Below are 23,377 nucleotides of genomic sequence, written 5' to 3'. Positions count from 1 at the left end.
GTTATGCAGCAGAACCCTGGGGTAGGCCACAGCCTTCCAGGCTGCTGGCTGCCAGTGTGAATCTGGCCTGTTTGGGGCCAATGGGAGAAAATGAGCACTGGGGTTTGGGGGCATTTGGTTTGCCTGGGGGGAATTCTCATGTATCCTGTGCCTGGGTGATTCTCTTAAGAGTAAGGGGCAGGTAACACCCAAACCATCACACTTCCACTAACAGGTAACAAGTAAGCTTGTTACCTGTCTGGGAAAGAGAGAGGGTAGCTTTGAGTTCCTTCTGGGCAGTTTTTTCATCCAAGAAGGAATTTGGATTCCTGCATTATTTCTGCTTTGTGTATAACTGTAAATATATTGTGTATAGATGCTTGTAAATTTAGCTTTGCTGTAAACACAGCTTCATCTTACTTCCAACCCTTTTGAGCTGGTCTGATAAATTCCAATAGTGGGGGAGGAATTCCTCAACCCACTCCAGCCACTCTGACATAAGAGAATCAGTGACATTTCAGGTTCATTCCATTTTCCTTGCTGGGAATTCGCAGACATTTCCTCCACAGTAAGTCAAGGCTTCTCAAAACAGTTCTTCCTGGCATTTTTACAGTTTTACAAGTCAGCAGAAAGAAGCAGCCAAACCGAGAGGAGCTCAGCCAGCACCCATAGGTGACATTAGAGCAATTGATCATCAAACCTACTCCTATGGAACCGGGGGGCCACCAGGCCCCCCGGCCTTTTTGTCCCACTCCCATACACCCAGTGCACACCACTGTGGGGACTCACCAGAGCGACAGGAGAAGGATCCCTCTGCCCAGTTGGGCAAACTTAAGGCTTCTGCCTTTCCTGGAGTGACTTAAATAGGGGAGTGGGCAGGGAGGGCAAAGTGGTCACACCTGAGGTGGGAGGAGACTCCAACAGGACTCAGGTGCTCTGGGTTTGGGGGAAAAGGCATAAATGCTGTGTGGGGTGGGAGAGGGGGCAGGTATAGTGGAAAATGGGAGGTGGTGCTGAGAGGAAGGAGATTGAGAGGAAAATGGTGGCAGTCGAGATGAAAAGAGGAAGATAGGGGAAAGGAAGGTGATGGAAAGGAAGGAAAATGGGGGAAAATAGAAGATGGAGACGAAAGCAGGGAGATGGGGGAGAAGGGAGATAAAAAGAGAACAACAGAAATTAAAATTGATCTGCAGTGTTTGCTTTGAAACTAGCCTTTGTATGACCAAGCCTTTGTCATCTCTGCTTGGAGCAGTAACCAGACATCTTCAGTAGCTCACTATGTTGGCTGAAGAAAAGCAAGGCACACCTGTCTAAGAGGTAAAAATGAGGAAATAAAGAGGAAAACTATGAAATAAGAAAGAAAAATAGTAACAATACAAATTATATCTGTACAAAGTGTGAGGTATTTCAGCAAGTTCTCCATGGGACAGAAATGTGCCCTTGTGGCCAAGAGGGTCAATGGCATCCTAGGGTATTCTAGAAGGAATAGGATTAGCAGGTGGAGAGAGGGTCTCCTACTCCTCTACTCTGCCCTGGTGAGGCTGCATCTGGAATATTGTGTCCAGTTCTGGGCCCATCAGTTTAAGAAGGGCCTCAGAAAACTGCTTGAGAGAACCTAGTGCAGAGCCATGAAAATAATTAAGGGAGTGGAACATCTCTCTTACAAAGAGAGGCTGAGGCAGCTGGGGGTCTTGAGCTTGGAGGATCCTGAGAGGTGACCTCATTCATGTTTAGAAATATGTGAGAGTGATGTCCAGTGATAAGACAAGGGGCAATGTGTGCCAGCTGGAGCAGAGGAGTTTCCATGTGAACATAAGTGATATTTTTTTTTCCTGTGAGGATAACAGAGCCTGGAGCAGGCTGTCCAGAGAGGATGTGGAGTCTCCTTCCCTGGAGACATTCAAAACCTGCCTAGATGCATTCCTTTGTGCTCTTCTCTAGGTGGTCCTGCTGTGGCAGGTAGGTTGGACTGGATGGTATTTTGAGGTCTCTTCCAATCCTCAACATTCTGTGATTCTCTAATTCTGTATCATGAGTTTATAAAAGAACCTGTGAATAGTGCCAAAGTTTTTGACTGACACATCATAACTGCTCATGAAAGTCTACTCAGTAACTATGTAATAAAGAAGCAAACAACTCCAAATAGCAAAGCTAGAGGATAATTTTGCAGGGAGGAAAAAAAAAGAATAAATAATAAAAACACTGTCCTTAAACAATGAGCTGAAATTCCTAAAGCTAAATTTAACTTAAATATTACAGACAAATGACACAAAATAATCCTCCAGTACATTGGTGATAGCTTCTTGATGAAAATGGTGGAGGAGACAAGTAGGAGATGAGCACTGCTGGATCTTATCCTAACCAACAAGAAGGGTCTGGTTGAAGCAGTGAAGGTTGAGGGCAACCTTGGCCTTAGTGATCATGAGATGGTGGAGTTCAAGATCTTGTCTGGTAGGAACAGGTATCAACCAGAATTACAACTCTGGACTTCAGGAGGGCAAACTTTGGCCTTTTCAAACAATTGTTGGGTGAAATCTCATGGGACAGCATACTAGAAGGCAGAGGGGCCCATGATATTTGGTTAATATATAAGGACCTCTTTTTCCAAGCACAAGATCAGCTCATCCCAGCAAGTAGAAAATCGAGAAAGGGAGCCAGGATACCTGCATGGTTAGTTAAGGAACTGCTAAACAAACATAAATTGAAGAAGTAAGTCTACAGATCATGGAAGGAGGGGCTGGCCATCTGGGATAACAGTCTTGGACTGTTATCAGAGGATACAGGGAGGCAACTAAGAAGCCTAAGGCCTTGTTGGAACTCAACCTTGCAAGGAAGGCCAAGGATAACAAAAAGGGCTTCTTTGAATACATTGCAGGAGATGCTAGTGTTAGAGGCAAAGTAGGCCCTCTGCTGAATGAGGTGGGTGCCTTGGTGACAAAGTCTGGCACATGATTAAGGAAACGGAACATCTTTATTAAGAGAAGAGTCTGAGGGAGCTGAGGTTCTTTAGCTTGGAGAGGAGAAGCCTGAGGGGAGACCTCATGAATGTTCATAAAGATGTAAAGGGTGATCATCAAGAGGATGAAGCCAGGGTCTTCCTGGTGACGCCTGATGACAAGACAAGGGACAATGGGTAGAAGCTGAAGGACAGGAGGTTTCACTTAAACATGAGGAGTAGTTTTCTTCACTGTGAGGATGACAGAACACTGAAACAGGCTGCCCAGTAGGGTTGTGGAGTCTCCCTCTCTGAAGATATTCAAAACCCACCTGGATATGTTCCTATGTAATCTGATATAGAAGGTCCTGCTCTGGCAGGGGGGTTGGACTAGTGACCTTTAGAGGTCCCTTCCAGCCCCTGACATTCTGTGAATTAATGTATGCAAGAATTTCTTTCAAGCCTACTGGAAGGTGTTACAGACTTTTAAGACAGCCCTATCTAAAACATTTGTATTTCAATGTCCTTTAAGCATTTTGTACATTAAAAAGAAATAAAGCCAACCCCAAAACTGGTGAGTGGTTTGTTTTCTTTAGAAGGAAGGGCTGAAACACAAGTGCTGAAGCCTGCCGTTAGAGCCCGAGACATCTAGTGAAGCTAAATCCTACTAGAAATGTCAGGCAGGAACTTTTTTACTGACTTCAACTACATTTTATTGTGAGCCATAATGCAAGCTGCCAAATGAAATATAGACATCTTCAATAACATCAATCAACGATGCTTCTCTGTGGTTTCCAAACAGCATTATCACATTTATATTTAAGATCACAAAAAGACTTTGCTCCAGAGAGTTCTGCAGCAGGCTGATGAGCTTTGTAGTTAAATAAATTGAACTGAATGTTATGAGAACATGAATATGGAAATGGTGAGCTGAAAAATGGAGCTATAGGCAATTCTCACGAAGAACACACTGCTCTGAAACACTGCTGTGCAGTGTCCAGGGAACAAGCACAGACCTGTTCTGCAGCAACCAGGACTTCAGAATGAAGCTGTTGGGCAAGGAGGAGAATAAGGTGTAAAGGCAAAGCTAAATTCCAGTCTGGCACAATCATTTCATTAATATCAGATTTCCTGGAATCGAGGCAGAAGGCATTAAAATGCAACACAACCTGCAGCAGAGTGCTGAGAGTGGCTGGATCTCACTAGATACAGCTATGTGAAGCCCATCGATATCAAAGTGGCACCAGCGTCAACCATCACTTGCACCCAGGCTCTCAGGATGGTTCCTCCAGAATGCAAAATTGCTCAAGCACTGCCATGAACTTAGTTTGCAATATTGTTAACAGAGCAGCAGCTGAAGAACAGGGGGGTTTAAGAAGTCTGAGGTCTAAGAGGGGAGGTTAAAATAAAACCTCGACTTTCTAGCCCCAGGAATCAGAAGCTCTCAGAGCCTGTTCTGGAGCTCCCTCTTGAGCTTAGACACTGCACTGTACTAAAGACACAACTACATCCTCACAACTGATTCTGCTCAAAGCTAGGGTATGTCCCTGAAAAGGAGATGTTACTGAATGCATCTCCTCAAACCTCTGTAAACTGCTTTACGGAGAGCATTGGATGGTCTTGAGTTACCAGTCCTGCAGGCTTGAAAGCACGGTGAGAAGATAAGCTCATGTTGAAGACAGGATGATAAAGAAGACAGGAAGATAAACTTGCACAGGTTTGGCAGCCAGTGCAGGAGCACCACAGACAGCTAAACCTCTATCACTGTGAACCACACACACTGAGGGTGAGAAATTAACTGTTGTCTGTTCATAGAGAAACCCACAGCTTTCAATAGGCTTAGTTAAGGCTGTTAAGTCCTGCTCTTGGGATGACTTTTTAGCTACTCTCAGCTTCAGTCTCCTTGCTAAAGCTACCTTGCTCCACGAAACCTCAGGGCACTACTCCACTGTCCTTGTTGCCAAAAGCTGCTTCATGGGCTGACACCTCTGTTTTTTGACACACTCAATCAGTGTTTGCCAAAGTTTGGGAAACTCTTCAAACTGCTTATGCTGAAATTTCACTCACAAACCCAGCATCTTTCCATGAGCTTTACAAGCTCCCTCACAAAAGGTGCTTTCAACACAGGAACACCTGAGAAAAGGATTTTTCCTAACACCTGTTGAGATTTTTTTCCTCTCCCACAAAAGCTGAAGGTCCAAAATCAGGAAGTCTTTGGAAGCAGTGCAAGAGCCACAACAAGCTTTGCCTATGATGATCATATTTTAGTAGTGCTGAGCTCCCACTCAGCACTTTCCTCTGTCCTTGCAGAAGCACCCGTGCTGGCCAGCTGAGTCATCCATGACTACCTCTGCCTCAACACTGTGGAGGCAGTGTTCCCACCACTCCAGTCGGTGGGGACAAGTTTCCATGAGATTCTTTCTGTTCTTGTTGTACCTTCCCAGGGAGGGTCTCCCTGCCATTTCTTTAATCAAAGAAAACAGTTTTAACCCTTCTCCAGCTCAAGCTGTGAGGTCTTCCATAGACTATGATGGATCAATGTTGCTTCATTCTAGACCTTGCATCCTATCACAAGGATTGTAGTTTTAAGCAAGCTTCTCTGTTTTAGAGCAGAGAAGATTTCACCTTGAGTGTCTCAGAACAGTAACAATTTATTTAGTTCTTAGTGATTAAAGAAGCACTACAGAAGCACACAAACTTATAGAGATGCCTGCTTCTCCCACCATGTGCCTTGCTGTGTTTGAGACCTGCAAGTATTTGTCATTTTATACATGTAGCCTTTAATTTGATGCATCACTTCTGAAGCAGACTTGCTGTTTTCAGATGCCAGGCTACATCCAGATCGCTTTCTAAGGTGACAAAAAATGTTTTGACCACCCTTCATATTAGCTAAAATCAGATCTTGTTTGCTTAGAACAGAAACTTGTGGAAATTGTGCACAACTCATCAGCTATACCAACTGCAAGACTAAAAAGAATGGCTTGAAACTTGTACTTTGAAAGTCTCTCTTTTTTCTACTGCCAGAGGGCATGGACCTAAGAGTTTCAGCTCTCTACAACCAAGAGACGTCACGGTAAGACACCAAAACTATCAAAACAGGCTGAGAACACACATCATAGCTCAAATTAGGTTCTAAACAATATTCTAGAAGATAAAGATGTTTCCTTACTTTTCATAGTGCCATCCTCCTCTTCTGTGTTTATCACCATCGTACCCAGCTGGGATTCTAAGGCACCATCATGTTCTATCATTGTGTTGGCTTCATCACTCAGTGTGCTGACAGCTCTTATGGTACCAGTTTCATCTCCACTCGCCCTCACCATGGTCCCCGACTCAGTTTCATCTTCTTCCTGTACAAGGATGCCACAAAGGTGTTTTTACTGATGGTGGAGTCCCATGAAGAATGTCTGTAGCAAAGGACACTGGTAAGTCTTACTAACTCAAAGATTAATTATACAAATACACATAGAAGTAACATTTGGTTTATGCACTTGGTTCTCGCCCTGTCATCTCCAAACAGGTATGGAAAAGTCCTCATACTTTTCTGCCAGCATGAAAAAATCAGAGAACACATAAATAATCAGCAGAAACGCCTGAGTGCAAGCTGCAGCTCATTTCTCATCTGGTGACCTGTCTGTAAGAGAAGATTACAGTATTCATTCAGTGTTTCTATTCATGCCGCTCCTTTAAACAGTTGACCTAAATACCTTATCTCAAGTGGCACAGCGCACTGAGGAGTCGTTAGGTATTAGACAGCAACAGGTCTAAGTCTGGAGTACTTGAGGCACACTGAAGAAAAACAATCACCCTGGTTATAAGGAGTATCTCTCTAGCATTTAGACCGTTTCACTTGCTGCAAACTTCAGAACCACCGAAGCAAAATTAACTCATTCAAAAAGACTGAAAACTCAGTTAAGTCAATTACCAAGGTATAGTAATTTAATTTTGAGATGAAACTGCTTTGTCTTTCTATTTGTTAATAGGTACTAATATTACATTAGTCAGATCATTGCTGTCAAGGCTCGAGAGACTGAATCTGTAGGAAAATACAAGCTCCTGAAACAAATTCTGGTAGGACAACTTATGGCAGACAGTTAAATTAGCCAGAGGTAGGAGTTTCCTTAGGTGGAGCGCACTTCACTAAGTAGATATTCCTACCAGGGTTTAATAAGAACAAGGCCAGAATTTCCAGTCTAGTTAGTTTCTCAGAAATGTGGACCAAGTATCTAACTACTAGAACAGAAGTCACATCCTAGGTTTACTGCAGAGTTTCTAAGCATCGCATCCTGGATGAGAAGCTCATGTTTTGTTATAAAGATGAAGCTCACTGTCCTGTGTGACTTGGGCTTACTGATCTTTATTGGTGCTAGAAGAAAAAACATAGGCCTCACACATCAAGCTGCAATAATGCATCTCAATGTCATTGAGAGGAACCAGACTCTCCTGGTGTTTCAAGCATTTAAACTGTTCTGTCAAGGATGTTTCTATAATATACTTCTCAACATCAAAACCAATAGCAAGAGGAGAAGAAAACTACACAAGAGGTTAATGGAGGAGAAGTAACTTTATGTGGAGATGAGTGGGTGAGAGGAAGTAATAAATTTGTTACCTACACATCATTTAACAAAGGACTGTAGCAGAAGCTTCCACAGCACTAGGGAAGTGCCTGGGAACTCTTTTCTGCTAGTACACAGAGTCTGGGAAAACACATGCACTGACAGAGACAATTCAGCTCCACTTCACAGACTCCATCTCCCAGCAATGTGACTCCAGATTGGTCAGAAGTGAAGAAGAGAGGGTAGGGACAACACGCAGAGCCAACATTAAGGCAACATGCCCATTAAAGTGACTTCCACAGCCCTGAACTGGAAAACTAGATGAACAATGTCTTCAGCACAGACACTGTGGGACCATGCTGTTCAGTCTGACCTCTGAAATGAAATGGCATCCAAAGCCTTTCGTTTTTCATTTATTCAGGTTGAAGCAAGCAGAGGCTCAAACTCAACATGCGTTTCATATTCACATGCTGTAACCACTGGAACAAGGAGTCCAAACTTAAACTCACAGCAATTCCCTGAACCATTTGTCATGCCCTCACCTTGGCTTTTTGTCGGTTGCTCTTGTGCAGTAGAAAGTTTCTATAAGGGGGATTCTAAAGCACAACAACAGTAAAACATATGTAGATCATAATGCATTGCAGATGATACTACTATTTTCCACTAGGAGAGCAGTCTAGAACCCGAATATACAGTGAGGAATTCTCATTACTACATAAATAATGTAGTACAATCCAACTGGGAGAACAGACCAGGTCTCTGCATGCACTACTTTGTAGCCCTATTCAACCACAGGTCTTAAGCTACACTTACTGGCTATTTCCTTCAAAGAGAAAGACTGAGCAGGGCCCAAGCATCAACTTAAGCAGTTCTAAAATACAAAACTCAATACCTAAATCAAATCCACCAGCAATTGGACAAAATACTGCAAAATCGAACACTAAAGCAGCTGTTTTGTGAAAGGAGCAAGGGTTTGGACTTTGTACACTGTTGTTAGTGAATACTCACTGAATTCTCTTCATCATCTTGATCTAGTTCACGATGCTGTGCCTCTTGCCTTTTCAACTTGATATCCATGGCTTCGTTAATCAAGTCCCGCAGAATTGAGACTCCTTTGGCACTTTTAACAAATGGATGCTGAGAAGTATTTTAGAAACAAATAAGCACTGCATCCCAATCAAGAGACAAACCACTAATACTATGGTCTATTTCCAAACAAAATCAAAGTTTAACTCGATATATTGCTAAAATAAAAATCTAATGCCTGTTTGGCACAGGAGGGAGACCTCCCACCCTCCAAACAAGATCATGTTCAAAGGCTCTACCGCTGTGAGACTTCAGCTCATTCCCCCACCCACATTAAACTTATATTAAACTAATTTCTTTCCATAAGAGCTTAGCTGTCAAGAATTACTCACACAGCTCAGCACCATGCCTAGACCATTCTCAGCAACCACTTTTACTTAGTTTCCACTTTTTAGTGCTTTATGAAGCAGTGTCTTGGTAGTGCTGGTGAGAATTTGAAAGTAAAAACAACTCCAAAAGGCAAATTAACAAAAGAACAACCCAGAGAAGACAAAGTCAGGAAGTTGATGTTAGAGAAGAACTGAAAAAGTTGAAGTCAAATGCAAGATTTTAAAAATAAGACATCAAGAAGTAAAAGCTGGAGTGAGCAGGAGCGGCAAGTACCAAACCCAACATCTCAACAGACAAGGAGCCTTGCTGACCCCAGTGAGCCTTCTCGAGAGCCTATGCTCGGCTAAGACAAGGCAGACCTGCAGAAGCTGTGTGGCTGTAGCACGCTGCTCCGGGCTCTTAACCAGACACTGCTTTACAAAGTCAGTGAAGTCGTCTGACCAGAGCTCTGGCCTCCGGAATGTTGGAGGTGGGTTGGTTGGGATCATGAAAATTGCCTGAAAACAGAAGAACATTCCAGATTTCCAAGCAAAGTTTAAAAGATTTCCAACACCACAACAGAAATCCACCCATACACCGACACCAAGGAACAATGGGCATTTCACCTTTGCTGCTTCTGCAGTTTGTGCCAGCATTACGAATTTGCTCAGAGAGATAAGGAAATCAGACTTTTCTCCTTAGGTGCCTACATGTCTGTTTGAGCCATTACATGCCCCAGATGGTGCGAATCTGCCAATTTCAAGTCCTAACAAGTTGTGCTTATATAAGAAAATCACTTTGGTAATAAAACTGAAAATATGTTTCTTCACACCCAGCACAAGCAGCTGTAGCTATGTCTTAACAGAAGATGTTCCTGATTTCTCTTCCAATACAGATTCTCCTTCTCAAAGACTTGGTTTTCATTTAATCAGTAGTACAAAGAACTTTCAGCCAAGTCATTTACTCTAAACGCAAGGTGGCACACTGATAAGTCTTTCAGCCAGCTGTAGCAGCAAATTGTTCCAGTACATTTTCAATGGCCATAGTCCTTACCCTCATAGGATGAATATCTGCATATGGTGGTTTGCCTTCAGCCATTTCTATACAAGTGATCCCCAGAGACCAGATGTCTGCCACACAATTATACCCAATTTCTTGAATCACTTCCGGAGCCATCCAAAATGGGGTCCCTATGACTGTGTTCCGCTTTGCCATGGTGTCCTGAGAAGAAAAGCAAGATAAAGTCCCATACAGTGGCAACTGTATTAGCCATAAACATTTATTAACAAATTATCACCCAAACTACCTTCCACTTGCATGCACACATGCATTATAAGATTCAGCAAGACTAGGATATGGAGGGCTGCAAAGGGGAAATCAAATGTGCTTACAGAAGTCAGAAATATCCTGAAGCAAAGTGCAAACGGTAGTGCAAACCATCATGTAGATATAGCAGCTTCCACAGAGAAAGACCTGCTCTGAAGTGTTGCTTGTTCTAGTATCTCATGATTGAAGGTAAAGTACTAAAAACCAGTTCAGAACAATTTCTCCAACTCTCCACAATCACATCACACTTGGGCACAGGTTAAAACAACAAGCCAAAATGCATGCAGCTATCGTGTGTTTACTTACCGTAAGTTGTCCTGCCACTCCGAAATCAGCCAGTTTGGCATGACCCTCTGTATTCAGCAATATATTGCCAGCCTTGATGTCCCTGTGTATTTTCCTCATAAAATGCAGGTACTCTAGTCCTTTCAGTGTGGATTGGACTATTGTAGCAATTTCCTCTTCTGAGAGCTAAAGAAAGCAAGAATCACTGCCAAACTATCGGCTGCTGAGATGTTACATGACTGTTTCAGCCTCTTTTTCTGAGATCCTCTAATTGCCATTTAATTGCCTTCACTTAATGCTGCCACACTAGTGAGGAACTAGCAACTTACAGCATTATGCAGAATTAAATTACAACCAGCACACACAAACACAACCCCCCTTTCTCCACTAGTAATTCCTATCCTGCAGTAACCAAAGTAGGCAGAGCTGAGTCCGTTATTCAGAATCAGTCTGCCCTTTCAGGAAAGCCAACCCCAAGTCTCTTCCAACAACTACACTGCACAGATAACCAAAACTCAATCAATGCAATCAGCTTTCTTATCTTTAGAGGAACAAATGACCTGCATCTCATGCTATGGCCAGTGTCAGACGTTGAACACGATAAGAATAATACCCAAGTTCATAAAATCCTAGAATGGTATTTTGGGTTGGAAGGGACATCAAAGATCATCTAGATCCAGCCTCTTGCCATGGTGGTGGACACCTCCTACTTGACCAGGTTGTTCAAGGCCTTCAACATTTTCAGGGTTGAAGCTTCTACAGCTTCTCTCAGTAACCTGTTCCAGTGCTTCACCACTCTCCTAGGGAAGAATTTCTTCCTAATGCCTAATTACTTGACTTCCTTCAGCTGCTGGACACCTGTCTTTTTCCCACTCACACACTCCAAGGAGAAAGGACGTACAGTTTTATTTCGTAACCGAATGATGTCGGACACAGAGCCAGCACCACAGTATTCCATGACTATCCACAGGTCTGTGTTCTTAAAATAGCTGCCATAGTATTTCACCACATGAGGACTGCAAGATGTAAAACAAGGGGAAGAAAACAAAGGGTCAAATGCCAGTATCCAGCATAACTGAGTAAGCACAACACACTGCAGAGTCCCTCAGTCAGTTTTAGAAATTGAAGTGTCACTGAAACCTCAGCCACAAGCAATTCAAAATTAGTCTCAACTTGCACAGGGCTACAGCAGTACTGCCAAGCTTCCTTCCCACAGCAGTGCTAACCTGACCTGCCCCTAAGGCAGTTCCTACCAAAATAGGGAGTCACTGGTCTTCGTCTGGTTCAGCTTCCTGAACAGGATTACAAGGTCATTGCTGCAGCAAGCAAGAAGGCAGGCCAAGAGAAAGAGAAACAGACCACGGCAGCCCCTGAAGCCTGCTGCAGAGCAGTGGCAACCCAATGGAAAAGTAAAATAAAGTCCAAAGTATGCTGGAAAATAGCTGTAACATTCATTAAGAGGAATGTCCCCCCACTACCACTACCACAGTTTAGTTCAGGATGTATTTTAGGAATCCAGTACAACCTCAGACTGTCTCACAATAAGCAATCAATGCAGTAAGCTGTACCTGCCAGAATAACCATCTGTCCGCTGCAAAAGCTAAAGGAGACTACTAGGAAAGATTTCCTATTCCCAACTTCACAGGAACGGAATTAAGAAACAGAAGTGCACCTGGTCTATTCTCTGCTGAGTATTTGCTAATGAAAAGCATAAACCCAGCAAAATGAAGTCAGTCACCCACCCAGCGTCCCTCAATGCCTGCACAGAAGACCTGCTGCTCCAGCAGCACACTCCCTCTGCTGTTCCTAAGCGCAAGATCTCATTTCAGGCCTTACAATGTTAATATTTAATTAAAGAAAGAGACAGGCAGCAATGCTTCCCAAGTTGCACAGTAAGATCTGTCACGCGCAATCCTCTCTGCCATCGGTCACCTTTATGTAAAGAGAGTGAAGTGCAGCAGAGTGAATGATTTGGGCCATATTTTTATATTGCTAATGTCACTTACTTTAAGTGTCCATCAAAATAATGTTTCTCAAGACTAAATCCATAGCACCAGAAGAATTTGGTGTATTTTAAACTTTCAGCCCAGGACACACTTTTAGGAAGTCTTCCTCATCCATAAGCTCTCTGTCAGCTAGGTTAGTACAGCACCTTCTCCCACAAGAAACGTGCAAAGACAACTCAGAGAGCCAACCATCAGCCCAGAGGTGCCAGCAAGTTATTCTGGGCATGTTCAGGTCAGAAAATAGCTCGTACTGCACCAGAACCTGCACAGGCAGAAAACAGCCAGGAAGGACAGTTCTGCAGGCAGATTGTGAACACACAAGAGCAGTCATGCATTAGTGGCTCTCAGCAATGTGCCACTTAAAAACCAAACAAAACCCCCTCCTCTAGCAGTTTTCTACTTGCATACCAAAAATCCCTTTGGTGATGGGAGCCACTGTTCAGCACCCAATCAAGTTACTACAGTTCAACAGTTGATGGTATAGGGGGAGGACCATGGTCACTGCTCACATGCTTGGCTCTGTGCTGCAGTAAGTGCAAGGTTATTAACTCAGCTCAATGCTGTCTTGGCAAGCTCCATTTCTGCTGTCTTACCTTTGCCTGGATCAACACCACCCAAAGGGTCAGCTATCATGACTCTGGTGATACAAGGAAACTTGATCCTGCAAGTCCATCCTTTTTAAAAGCATTTAAGGTAACATCATGCTTTGATGTGATTAAATGCCAGATCACAGACAATACTTTTCTTTGTGTACTAATAATGGGGTTTGCAGGACATGCTTACCTGTCACACTGCTGCATTATGGATATCTCCTTTATAATCTCTTGCAGGTCAGATTCCACAGGAACTTGTTTAATTGCAACAACTTGACCCGTTTCTTTATGAATGGCTTTGAACACACTGCCATAGGAGCTATGAAACAAAATATTACATAAACACTGAGCACAGTAACATTTTACAAAAAGAGATGTGGGTTTGCTTTTTACAAGTGCAGGTATCAGAAACAAAATATCCTCCTGTTAAACATATTTCATATTTTAATCACACATTCACAGAACAATGAAGGTTGGAAGGGACATCTGGAGATCATCTAGTCCAATTCCCTTGCTAAAGTAAGGAGATCCAAAGCAGGCTGCCCACGATCACATCCATCAGGGTCTGCATAGCACCAGAAAAGGAGACTCCAAAGTTCTTTGGGCAGTCCACTCCCGTGCTCCATCACCATTACATTAACGTAAATAACCATCCTCTGGTTTTTAACAAAACGCTGGAATGGACTGCCCAGAGAGGTTGTGGAGTCTCCTTCTCTGGAGACATTCAAAACCTGCATGGACACCTTCCCGTGTGACCTGCTCTAGGTGACCCTGCTCTGGTAAGGCAGTTGGACTGGATCATTTTTTGAGGTCCCTTCCAATCCTATCATTCTGTGTCTCCGTGACAATAATACAAATAAGTCACAGCACACTGAGACAATCAGAAAGGAGCCAACCATCATCACACAGCTCATAGCTCCGCAAGGGCCTTTTGCACAAACCAAACAAATACAATTCTCTCTTTCCAGCCCACAGTACAGGTGAGCACCAGTATGAACTACAGCTCTGGTCAGAGGTTTGATTGTCCTTGTCATATATTATCTGTCTGACTCCCAGCTTCCTTGCTTACAGGAGCCAGGCAGATTCACAGCTCATTTTTCACATGGGCTGCTTACAAAGGCAGACACATCACTCTTCCAGCATGGCCATGCTGCTCTACCTCACCAAGTAGCACAAAGCAATAGAAGTTCATTTCCATGTGGATCTTCTGCAAGAGGTACCAGGGATGAACTACAAAACCTCTCTAGTTCCCACAAAGCTCTCTCAACTCCAAACTGGCCTTTTGAGCATTGTTTTAACTCCCTACTGCTGACCCAGAAGCTGCTGTTTGGATTAAGGTATCACACTCTTGAAAAAAGAATGCTTTATTCTGTTGTTAATCAGTCGCTATGGCAGAACACATCTCTGTAGTAACAGGATCATGACAGAAGTGAAAAACCAAGAGACCACTGAATCTGTATCCATTACATAGGTTTGTTCTCAGAGAAGCACACATTAGCAGAAACACATACCCTTCTCCAAGCTTCTCCAGTACATCAAACACTTCTTCAGGCTGTTTGGTTAAACTATCTTCATCTAACTTCTTCAGCTGCCTGTATATATAAGAATAGAGCAATTATTACATTCCATTTTACAGCAGTTTGGGCTTTGTTGAAAGAGTAGTATAAAGAGCATCATTTAAACATACACAAGGCTTAATGTGAAGAAGACTGATGATCACAGAATTGCCATAGTTGAAAAAGACCTCTAAGACTGTCAAGTCCAACCATTATCTAACTCTACTAAGGCCGCTACTACACCACCCCATCTCGACAGCTTTTATATACCTCCTGGGATGGCAGTTCAACCACTTCCCTGGGCAGCCAGTTCCAGTCTTTGGTAATCTTTTTGGTATAGAAGTTTTTGCTAACGTCTAACCTAAATCTCCCCTGGTGTAACTTGATACCATTCCTCTTGTCATATCAGTTGTGACTTGTGAGAAGAGACCAGCACTCACCTCTCTACAACCTCCCTTCAGGTAGTTGCAGAGAGCTGTGAGGTCTCCTCTAAGTTTATTTCATCTGACCAGAGAGTGAATAGTATTAGCATCCCATAGCAAAAGATAATTTGGAATAACAAAGGACAGAAAATGATGAGGCGACACAAATCTACAATTCCTCTGGATGGAAACACACCTCAGGATCTAGACACTGGCGGTCAAATACCAACACAGCGCTGTAGAGCCCTGCAGCTATAGAATGTACCTGATAAGTTCAGTATCTCATATGGATATGTAAGGATACATCACGTAAAGATGTGTGCCAAGGCCATGCAAAGGGGAACACCATCTTCCCCAGTGCCTTAGAGTACACACACTTGTTAGGAGAAGAGGCAATACTATTCTCACTTGCACATTTTTAACATCCAAAGTTCAAATCTTGACCGTGTGGGCCTGGACATACACTAAGAAAAGTCTATCAGAAGAAAAATAAATGAAAGAAATTGATATCTGGCTCTGCAGATCTCAGCACTGCTTGGTCCATCCCTTTAAAATGCATTGCTAAGAAGAGTCAGATGAAATACTTGCTAGACAGAAAAACCATCCTGTACGCACTGTGATCCTTCACTTTGACCCAGTGCAGCTCTCAGGGAGATTGTGTACACAAAGCACCAAGATCAATTGCATTTGTTTCTCTACCACAGGTCAGAGCAGTTCACCAACAAACCTCCTGAATTAGAATCACAGAATCAGTCAGGGTTGGAAGGGATCACAATGATCATCCAGTTCCACCCCCCCCTGCCATGGGCAGGGACACCCCACCCTACAGCGGGCTGCCCACAGCCTCATGCAGCCTGGCCTTAAAAACCTGCAGGGAGGGGGCCTCAGTCACATCCCTGGGTAAACCATTCCTGGCTCTCACCGTTCTCATGCTGAACACCACGTCCAGGCTGACTCTCCCCATCTCCAGCTTTGCTCCATTCCCCCTGGTCCTATCACTCCCTGATATCCTGAAAAGTCCCTCCCCAGCTTTTTTGTAGGCCCCCTTCAGATACTGAAAGGCCTCAATAAGGTCATCTTGGACCTTGCTGTGGATCTTGGCCAAGAGCTTTGTTAAAAATGTTCTGAAATTGCCGACCAGCATCTGACAGTGCACGCACAAGTGCACTTTCATTTCCACAACTGAACAAACATTCGAAACAACAACATAACCCCACAAAAACTACCCAAACAAAACAGATCTTACTGGTCTCACCAGGAGCAACGTTTAAAAAGAAATGTGTGTGGTTGCCTGCAACTGCAAATTACTGCTGCTCTCAAAGATCACAATTCCAGCCATAATCCTGCCAATTTTGGCAGTAAAAAAGACTAATTTCTTCAGAAACTGAGTGAGAAACTACTCACAGATCCCTGGCTATTATGTTTACGTACAAAGGCCATAGAGGAGGGGCAGCTCAGGCGTGGAGTACATACAATGGCTTCCTGAGGCAGAGGAAACATTATAAAGAAGCAGACGCAGGAAGTGGTGAAATATTGACAGTAGTCACTTGCTTCCCTGCAAAGATAAGTGTCAACCGACAGAACATTAGTTGTCCTTGTGAAAAAAGGTAGGCAGGAATGTGTGGGAAGAGGAAAGAAAAGAAAAAACAATCTATGCATCAGTGACCCCACAAGCTGCCATTTCCAAGGAGCCCTAAAATTATCCAAGGAGTCCAGAAGTGCAGATGCAAGAGACAGATCCTTCTTGCTGAAATTAAGGCCTAAGTTCTAGTAAAAAGAAAAAAATAATAAAAATAGGTTTTCACACATCAAAACGCAATCACCAATAACTAGTGTGCTTGGATCAAACCACCTTATTTCTGTCACAGTTCAGGAGCGTACTGTGCAGCGTCCAGCCTGTTCCCTCTGCTGCCTGTTCCACAGGATGTAACAACACCACAGACCCAACCTTGCCCGAGCTGCCGTTGTGCTCTAGTCTCCATCACCTCCCAGCCAAGCGCTGACCTAAGCAACTACAAAACAATGCCAGACCTCTTATTTTTGAGCAGAAGACACATGGCTGTCTCGCTAAACAAACCCTGGCTAAGAAGGCCAGAGCCTGCGGCTTCCTCTGTGGCGGGCCCCAGCTGCAGCGGGCCGATAGCAGCCCCGACAGACAGGCACTCCGCTCAAACCGCGCTCGTTTTCGAACCGCTCCCTGCCAGACCCGCTCCGCCGCAGCCCGGCGGGCAGAGATAAGCGACTCCCGGCTCCGGACGGGACCCAGGCCGGCCCCTCGATAGGACTGCGCTCGACGGGGACTGTGAAGTGTGTCCCGACCAGGAAAGGCCCAAGCTGGCACCGAACCTCTCCGAAACCCACCCAAAGAGGCGAGCGGAACGAGCAAGTTACCGAGAGCTCTGTCACCAGAGCGGCTCGCGGCAGCATACCCCCGGTGCAGTCATACCGCAAGCTTCCGCAGCCGTCGAAGCCTGCGCCTTCGCAGTCTCGCATATTCCACTTTAAGCCATTTTCTCAACATCAGCTCGCTGCCGTCACAGCACAGACTTGCCGGCGCCGGCCGGTTCGTCGCGGTGCAAAAACGTCCAATGCCATCAGCACCGGCAGCCCTCAGATGCTGCCCACCACCGTGGGGCGAGGTTTCCCGGCAGTGTGGCGGGGAGGCAGAGGTACAGAGGCTCAATGGGGCTCGCTACCCGGCTCCGACGGATGCTAGGACCCGCGCCGGCACCAGGAAGGCGCATGCAGTGCCAGCCGGACAGGAGCACTCCCAGCCCCCACAGGTACGCAGTCCCTTGCTTACCGGCGCGGGTTCCGCAGCTGCACCGTCTCCATGGCGCGGCGCAGCACAGCTACAGTCGGTCGGGCGGGCTAGCGCTCCCTCGCCATCGCAGCCCGCCGCACCGCCGCTTCCGCCCGCCGCCGGAAGCCAGCGGAGGGTGTCCGCCCCGCCGGCAGGGGGCGCGATGTGACCGAGACTCGCCCCGCGGCTCCGGCAGCGGGGCGTGGCCTCCCGGCCGAGGCGGGCGGTGGCGGCGGCGCCATGGCGGCATCGCCGAGCGCCCTGCGGCGGGCTGGGAACGAGGAGTTCCGCCGCGGGCAGTACGGACCAGCTGCCGAGCTCTATACCCGTGCGCTAGAGCTGCTGGAGGCCGCAGGTACGGTCCTTCCGGGGTTGGGGCCGGGCGGGCGGTCGAGCGATTCCCGGCTGATCACCAGTCCCGCTTGTGTCCCGGCGTAGGGGAGGCCACCGCCGAAGAGCGGAGTGTGCTGCTTGCCAACCGTGCCGCCTGCTACCTCAAGGACGGAGCCTGCAGCCTCTGCGTCGCCGACTGCAGCACGTGAGTGGCGACGGGAGCCAGGCCTGCGGGGGCGGGGGGGGCTCGTTCATCATCCTCACCGTTAGGTTAGGGCGGGAGGCGAGGTAGGGCCCGTGTCATCCCCGGAACACCGTAGACCTGACTTGGCCGCGCCGTGTCCGCGGTCCGTTCCGAGGCAGCCCATCCCGCCGGGCTCACGCCGACTCGGTCGCTCTCTTCTCTGTCGCAGCGCTTTGGAGCTCGTCCCTTTCGGGGTCAAACCCCTTCTGAGGCGGGCCGCGGCCTTCGAGGCCCTGGAGAAGTACCGGCTGGCTTACGTGGACTACAAGACGGTGCTGCAGGTGGACTGCACCATCCAGGCAGCTCACGACGGCGTCAACAGGTAACGCTGTTCAGCACCGGTGAGCCTGGGAGCGCCACGGCTCTGTTAGCTGCTCCTGCCGGCCTGATGCTGTTCTTGCAACCGTGACAAGAGCAAGCTAGGTCCTCAGCACACAGATCACAGAATTACAGAATCGTTTGGGCTGGAACTTTCAAGGTCAAGGCCAACCATTCTGTAACTCTGCTAACCCGTGATCCTCAGCAACACATCTCCGGGGATGGGGATTCAACCACCTCTCTGGGGAGCCTGTTCCAGTCTTTGAGAACCCATTCATGATAAAGTTTATTCTAATACCCAACCTAAACCTCCTCTGATGCAACTTGAGGCCATTTCCTCTTGTCCTAATCACACCTTAAATCAGGTAGCCAAAGGCAGGCCTTTGATACTTCACCTAAGGCCTAGCCATGCTCCCTATGTATGCTGGCACCCTTCCCTCTTTGCAAGATGCTGGTTGGGAATGAATTCCCTGGGTCTGTTTGTGCTTTACTGGTTTAAAGGAACTAACACATACAAGTTCCAGTGCCCTGTCCTCTAAGCCTCCCTATGCTGACTGGGTTTACAGGCTGCTGTAGTTCTTCCTTTTCTCCTCCTGGAGTGGTCTTCTTCACTTCATTGCTTGCCAGGCTGAGGAGTGACAGGTATGTCTCTTGCCAGCTGAGCATCGACAGTTTGAACCCTTGTGCCATGATATTTTTAGCCATGCTGATGTGAAGAAGGTCCTTTCATTAATGTGCTGTCTGTGGAATTCACTTAGTTTAGATGCATGGGGAGGGGTCAGTGGAGAGAGAGTGTCCTCACTACCTGAGCCACATTAGAAGTGCTGCAGTCAGGGTGCCTGTCTCTCCCAGGATGACTAAAGCCCTGCTGGAGAAGGATGGTGTGCACTGGCGCCAGAAGCTCCCGCCAATCCCCACAGTCCCAGTTGCTGCCCAGACAAGGTGGAGCGGTCCTTCTGCTGGAGGCTCTGGGGCAAACACTTCTGTGACTGCACTGAGGGGAGAACCAGGTGAGAGCATGCCTTTGGGCTAGGCACAGAGCCCTGTAGCGCAGAAGGATGGTGAACAAGACAGCTGCTGTGCCTGCTTAGCATGTCTGCAGCTGTGGCTGAGGCCTGGAGAAACCCGGGCCTGGTTCTGCCAGTCTCTTTGGTTGACTCTGGATCCTTTGATGTCTTTGTGTCTTGCCTCTGATACGAGGATGTTTGCTTTCTGAGCTAATCTAGTCAGGCTTATGGTGTTCTGTTCTCTTTCACCCTGTTTTCAGATCAGGCTGCTGCTGGCACAGAGAGAGCTCGAACTCTGAAGGAAGAGGGAAATGAACTTGTAAAGAAAGGAAAACATGAAAAAGCAGTTGAGAAGTACAGTGAGAGTTTAAAGCTCAACCAGGAATGTGCCACTTACACTAACAGGTACTACTCAGAAATTTGTCCAAGCACTCCTTGGCCCTGTATAAGGCCTATCATGGTACTTTAGACAGTGCTGCCTAATGTTTGCTTCTACAAGTGAATAAACCAAAACCACTCACACACATACACCCCAAGTGCAGACTTCCTTGTAGCTGTGTACTGTTCAGGTGCTGCAAAACCCCTTGGAGACATTTGGCTTAGGACTGCTAAGGGATTTATCCTTTTAATGCTTGTCTGTCAAGGCTGTGGTCTTTTGAATGGTGTCTGCTGCCTCAGGAATCACAGGCTGCAGACTTGTACTTAAAAACTCTTGAATACATGTAAGACAATTGCAGCCAGCAGAGCGTGTTCTGGACTGGTGTAGCTAGGGACCTGCATCCCTAGCTTGTACAGTTTCTCAGCTTTAGAGCAGGTTGCTTTCAAAATCCTCAAAAATATGTCTCTTTTTTCCTTCTTTTAACTGAAACAAATGAGCTCAAGGAGTGAGATGACATGATGTGGAAAGATAAAGCTGGACTCCAACAACACTGTGTTGTGCTGGGGCTGGCTGAGATTTGTGCTGTGTGTTGCAGCAGTAGGTGCTGCTTTCACAGGTCTCTAACCAGGTTCTTGTGTTGCAGAGCTCTCTGTTACCTGTCTCTGAAGCAGTACAAGGAGGCAGTACAGGACTGCACAGAAGCTCTGAGTTTAGATCCTAAAAATGTTAAGGCACTCTACAGACGTGCTCAAGCACTGAAAGAACTGAAGGTAAGTCAGGTTTTGGATGGTTTTAGTCTAGGACTAGAAGCCTGTGCATGCAGGACAGGGCCAGAGATGCCCTTTAGAACTTCTTTTTGTGCTAGACAACAGATCTTTATGGTGGGACTTTTCTTCAGTGCTTGCATCTCATGAGCTCCTCAGCATTAGGTCCTGTTCCCAGTGATGCTGAAAGCAGGCAGTTGTGTGAGCTTTATCTTTTCAGGGCTGGTGAGAGGTTCTGTAGGCAGCACTGGATGACATACTGCTTTGGTGTTGGATTCAGAACCCACTAGAGTGCTGTAATGTCATCTTCTCAGCGCTAGTTTAAGCATGTTTTAGAATAGTTACATTGATGCTAGTGCTTAAGCAATTAGGGAGTCACAGGCTTAGTTGTGTTGCCTTTGCCTCTTGCTGGGTGGTATTCTGCAGCCTTAGACCACATTTTTAGTGCGATGACCCTTAAAGACTATTCCCTTCTAGGATTATAAGTCAAGCATTGCTGATATCAAGAGCTTGTTGAAAACTGAACCAAAGAACACAGCTGCACTGAGATTGCTGCAAGAACTGAACAGAACCTAGGGTAACCAAGCAACAAGGAAAGCTTTGTTTTCCACTGCAGAATAACGTTTTTCCCCTTCTAATAAAGATAGAGGGACCAATCTTAACACAGGATCTTTCACTGCTGCTGAGATGTTCTGTGCTGGCACAATGAATGTCAAGACACAATCTGTATCAAACTCTGTTACCTGGCTCTCTCCTCAAAATTAATGCCCCCTCTGAGAGGCATACAGTTTAGCTTCCCTGGGTGAAGTCATCTTTTCTGCAACCATTGGCCTCAGGGACTTTTTAGGTTGGCTGAAATGCATGTGAAGTGACAGTTTTCTTTCTGAGGAGCTACAGAGGTTTTTTTTTTTTTGCCCTTAATCAGGTGACAGTTCTGCTGCTTTTGTGCTGCTATCACTTAAGGTTGCTGCAGGAACTGCTGCAGTTGCCCTTGCACCAGTAGTACCATTCTTGTGATGGAGGCACAGTTACTTGTGCAGGGCTGAGCTTGTTCTCTTTCCCCCTTGATACCTGCTGGCCCTCAGGTGAGTTTCTGCTGCCTAATGTGGCTGAGCAGATGTTTACAGTAGCAGCTTTCCTTCAGTTTTCATTATTCTGCACATTTAAGAAGACAGCAGCAAGTTAAGCCTGCCTTGTTACACTGTGCATTACTTTCACATTCTGGGTGCTTGGGAATTTTAAAAGTGGTGGGTTTTTAGACCACTTCTAGCTCCTTTGTGCCTTTTGGAGCAGTTATGGGATGTCACAGGGAGGAAGATACACAGTAACATCCCTGCTGAAGTCTGGCTTGTTACTTCATGCATGATTATTGTTTTTGATTTTCTTATCTGGTAGTCATGGCACTGATGGCATGGGAGGTAAGGAGATACTTGGAGATATTCTGTGAACCATTAAACCCAGTTCTCATTAAAGCCATTTTTATTTTCACTACAGACCTGTGTAGTTTTGTGATGAATAGTATAGGGAAACTGAAACACTTTTTAAACCACTCCATACTGTCTCTGTTGTCAGAGGACCTCAGGCAGCGTTGTCACAATGACAGTACATCAAGATTTCTCACCCTTGTTTAGCCTTGCACACTGCATGAGTGAAATGCTTGTCCTGACCCAGTGTCCTGAGCCAGGCCTGGACAGCAGAGGAGGTCATGCTACAATGCTAAAATGCTCTTTGCGTAAATTGAACTGAACAGACACCAAAGGGCTGCTGAGGTGGGTTTGTCAGAGCCAAGGGAAACTCGGTAAGGGGATGGAGCAGAAGGAATATGGAGAAGGGACAAGTCAGAGAGAAAGAAGGATATCACCACTCTTTGGCTCCTTCAGTGGCAGCTCTACAGCCCAGTAGGGTCTTCTGTGGTAGATGCAAGATGTGGACCCCAGCCACTGTGGTCCTTTTACACCCTTTTTGAGGGGAGGCTTTCTCTCCACAAAGGGAGGTGTGCACAGAGGAGTCATTCCGTGCACTGCCTGCCTTTGGCCTTGCCGTGGCGCTGTTGCAGTAGTTTTAAGAGAAGACAGACTTGGTGCCTCTGCAGAAACTGTTCTCCTTGTTAAGCCATTCTCCCAAACCGGCGGCTGTCTTCCGGAGCTGTTAAGGACTATCAGAGCCATGACCCTGTCTCTTCTGACCAGCTCTGTCACACACGGTTAGGAGACAAGAGAGCCCTTAGGCTCTCACAGTGCTTTATCTAATAAGTCAAGACAAGACACTGAACACTACCAGATCTGAGCACACTTACAACACAGACCAGGAGAAAGCAGCTGTCAAGGTTTAAATACCTTCATTTCCCACCTTACTTCTGGCCGCAGTTGGTGTTTCAGGCAAGTACCCCCCTGAACTGAAGTTAGAACTTGTGCCTGTACTGCTTCAGCTGTAAGTCACCAGGGCTTGAAAAAACTACTCCCTGAGGGCACAAACT

The 23,377-nt window shown here is 46.0% G+C and overlaps 2 protein-coding genes across 12 annotated transcripts in view; one reads left to right on the top strand and one right to left on the bottom strand.

The window, feature by feature from the left end:
* STK4 (serine/threonine kinase 4) overlaps nucleotides 1–17,978 on the bottom strand; it is a 53,587-nt gene extending 35,609 nt beyond the window's left edge. For 2 of the 11 annotated variants that reach the window (XM_064167349.1, XM_064167346.1), the window contains exons 1-10: nucleotides 17,857–17,978; nucleotides 14,587–14,667; nucleotides 13,266–13,394; nucleotides 11,378–11,492; nucleotides 10,498–10,662; nucleotides 9,919–10,086; nucleotides 9,246–9,383; nucleotides 8,479–8,607; nucleotides 8,013–8,066; nucleotides 6,084–6,264 (exon numbers count right to left, since the gene is read on the bottom strand). In XM_064167349.1, the coding sequence (XP_064023419.1) occupies nucleotides 6,084–6,264; nucleotides 8,013–8,066; nucleotides 8,479–8,607; nucleotides 9,246–9,383; nucleotides 9,919–10,086; nucleotides 10,498–10,662; nucleotides 11,378–11,492; nucleotides 13,266–13,394; nucleotides 14,587–14,667; nucleotides 17,857–17,888 (1,192 nt within the window). In that variant the 5' untranslated portion in view covers nucleotides 17,889–17,978. Of the gene's footprint in view, nucleotides 1–783; nucleotides 1,290–3,413; nucleotides 3,964–6,083; nucleotides 6,265–8,012; nucleotides 8,067–8,478; nucleotides 8,608–9,245; nucleotides 9,384–9,918; nucleotides 10,087–10,497; nucleotides 10,663–11,377; nucleotides 11,493–13,265; nucleotides 13,395–14,586; nucleotides 14,668–17,499; nucleotides 17,663–17,856 lie in introns of those variants that run through there. The other 9 variants (XM_064167352.1, XM_064167350.1, XM_064167354.1 and 6 more) reach the window with 8 other exon arrangements.
* A 74-nt stretch (nucleotides 17,979–18,052) lies between these two features.
* On the top strand, nucleotides 18,053–22,394 carry TOMM34 (translocase of outer mitochondrial membrane 34). Its single transcript, XM_064167747.1, has 7 exons — nucleotides 18,053–18,211; nucleotides 18,295–18,394; nucleotides 18,603–18,755; nucleotides 19,604–19,761; nucleotides 20,019–20,163; nucleotides 20,781–20,907; nucleotides 21,379–22,394. Exons 1-7 carry the CDS (start codon nucleotides 18,097–18,099, stop codon nucleotides 21,475–21,477), a joined length of 897 nt encoding a protein of 298 aa, XP_064023817.1. The 5' UTR covers nucleotides 18,053–18,096; the 3' UTR covers nucleotides 21,478–22,394.
* Nucleotides 22,395–23,377: the final 983 nt, after the last annotated feature.

Source organism: Pogoniulus pusillus, chromosome 29 (genome assembly GCF_015220805.1).
Source record: "Pogoniulus pusillus isolate bPogPus1 chromosome 29, bPogPus1.pri, whole genome shotgun sequence".
NCBI classification, from domain to species: Eukaryota; Metazoa; Chordata; class Aves; order Piciformes; family Lybiidae; genus Pogoniulus; species Pogoniulus pusillus.
This window is presented reverse-complemented; position numbering and strand designations above follow the sequence as displayed.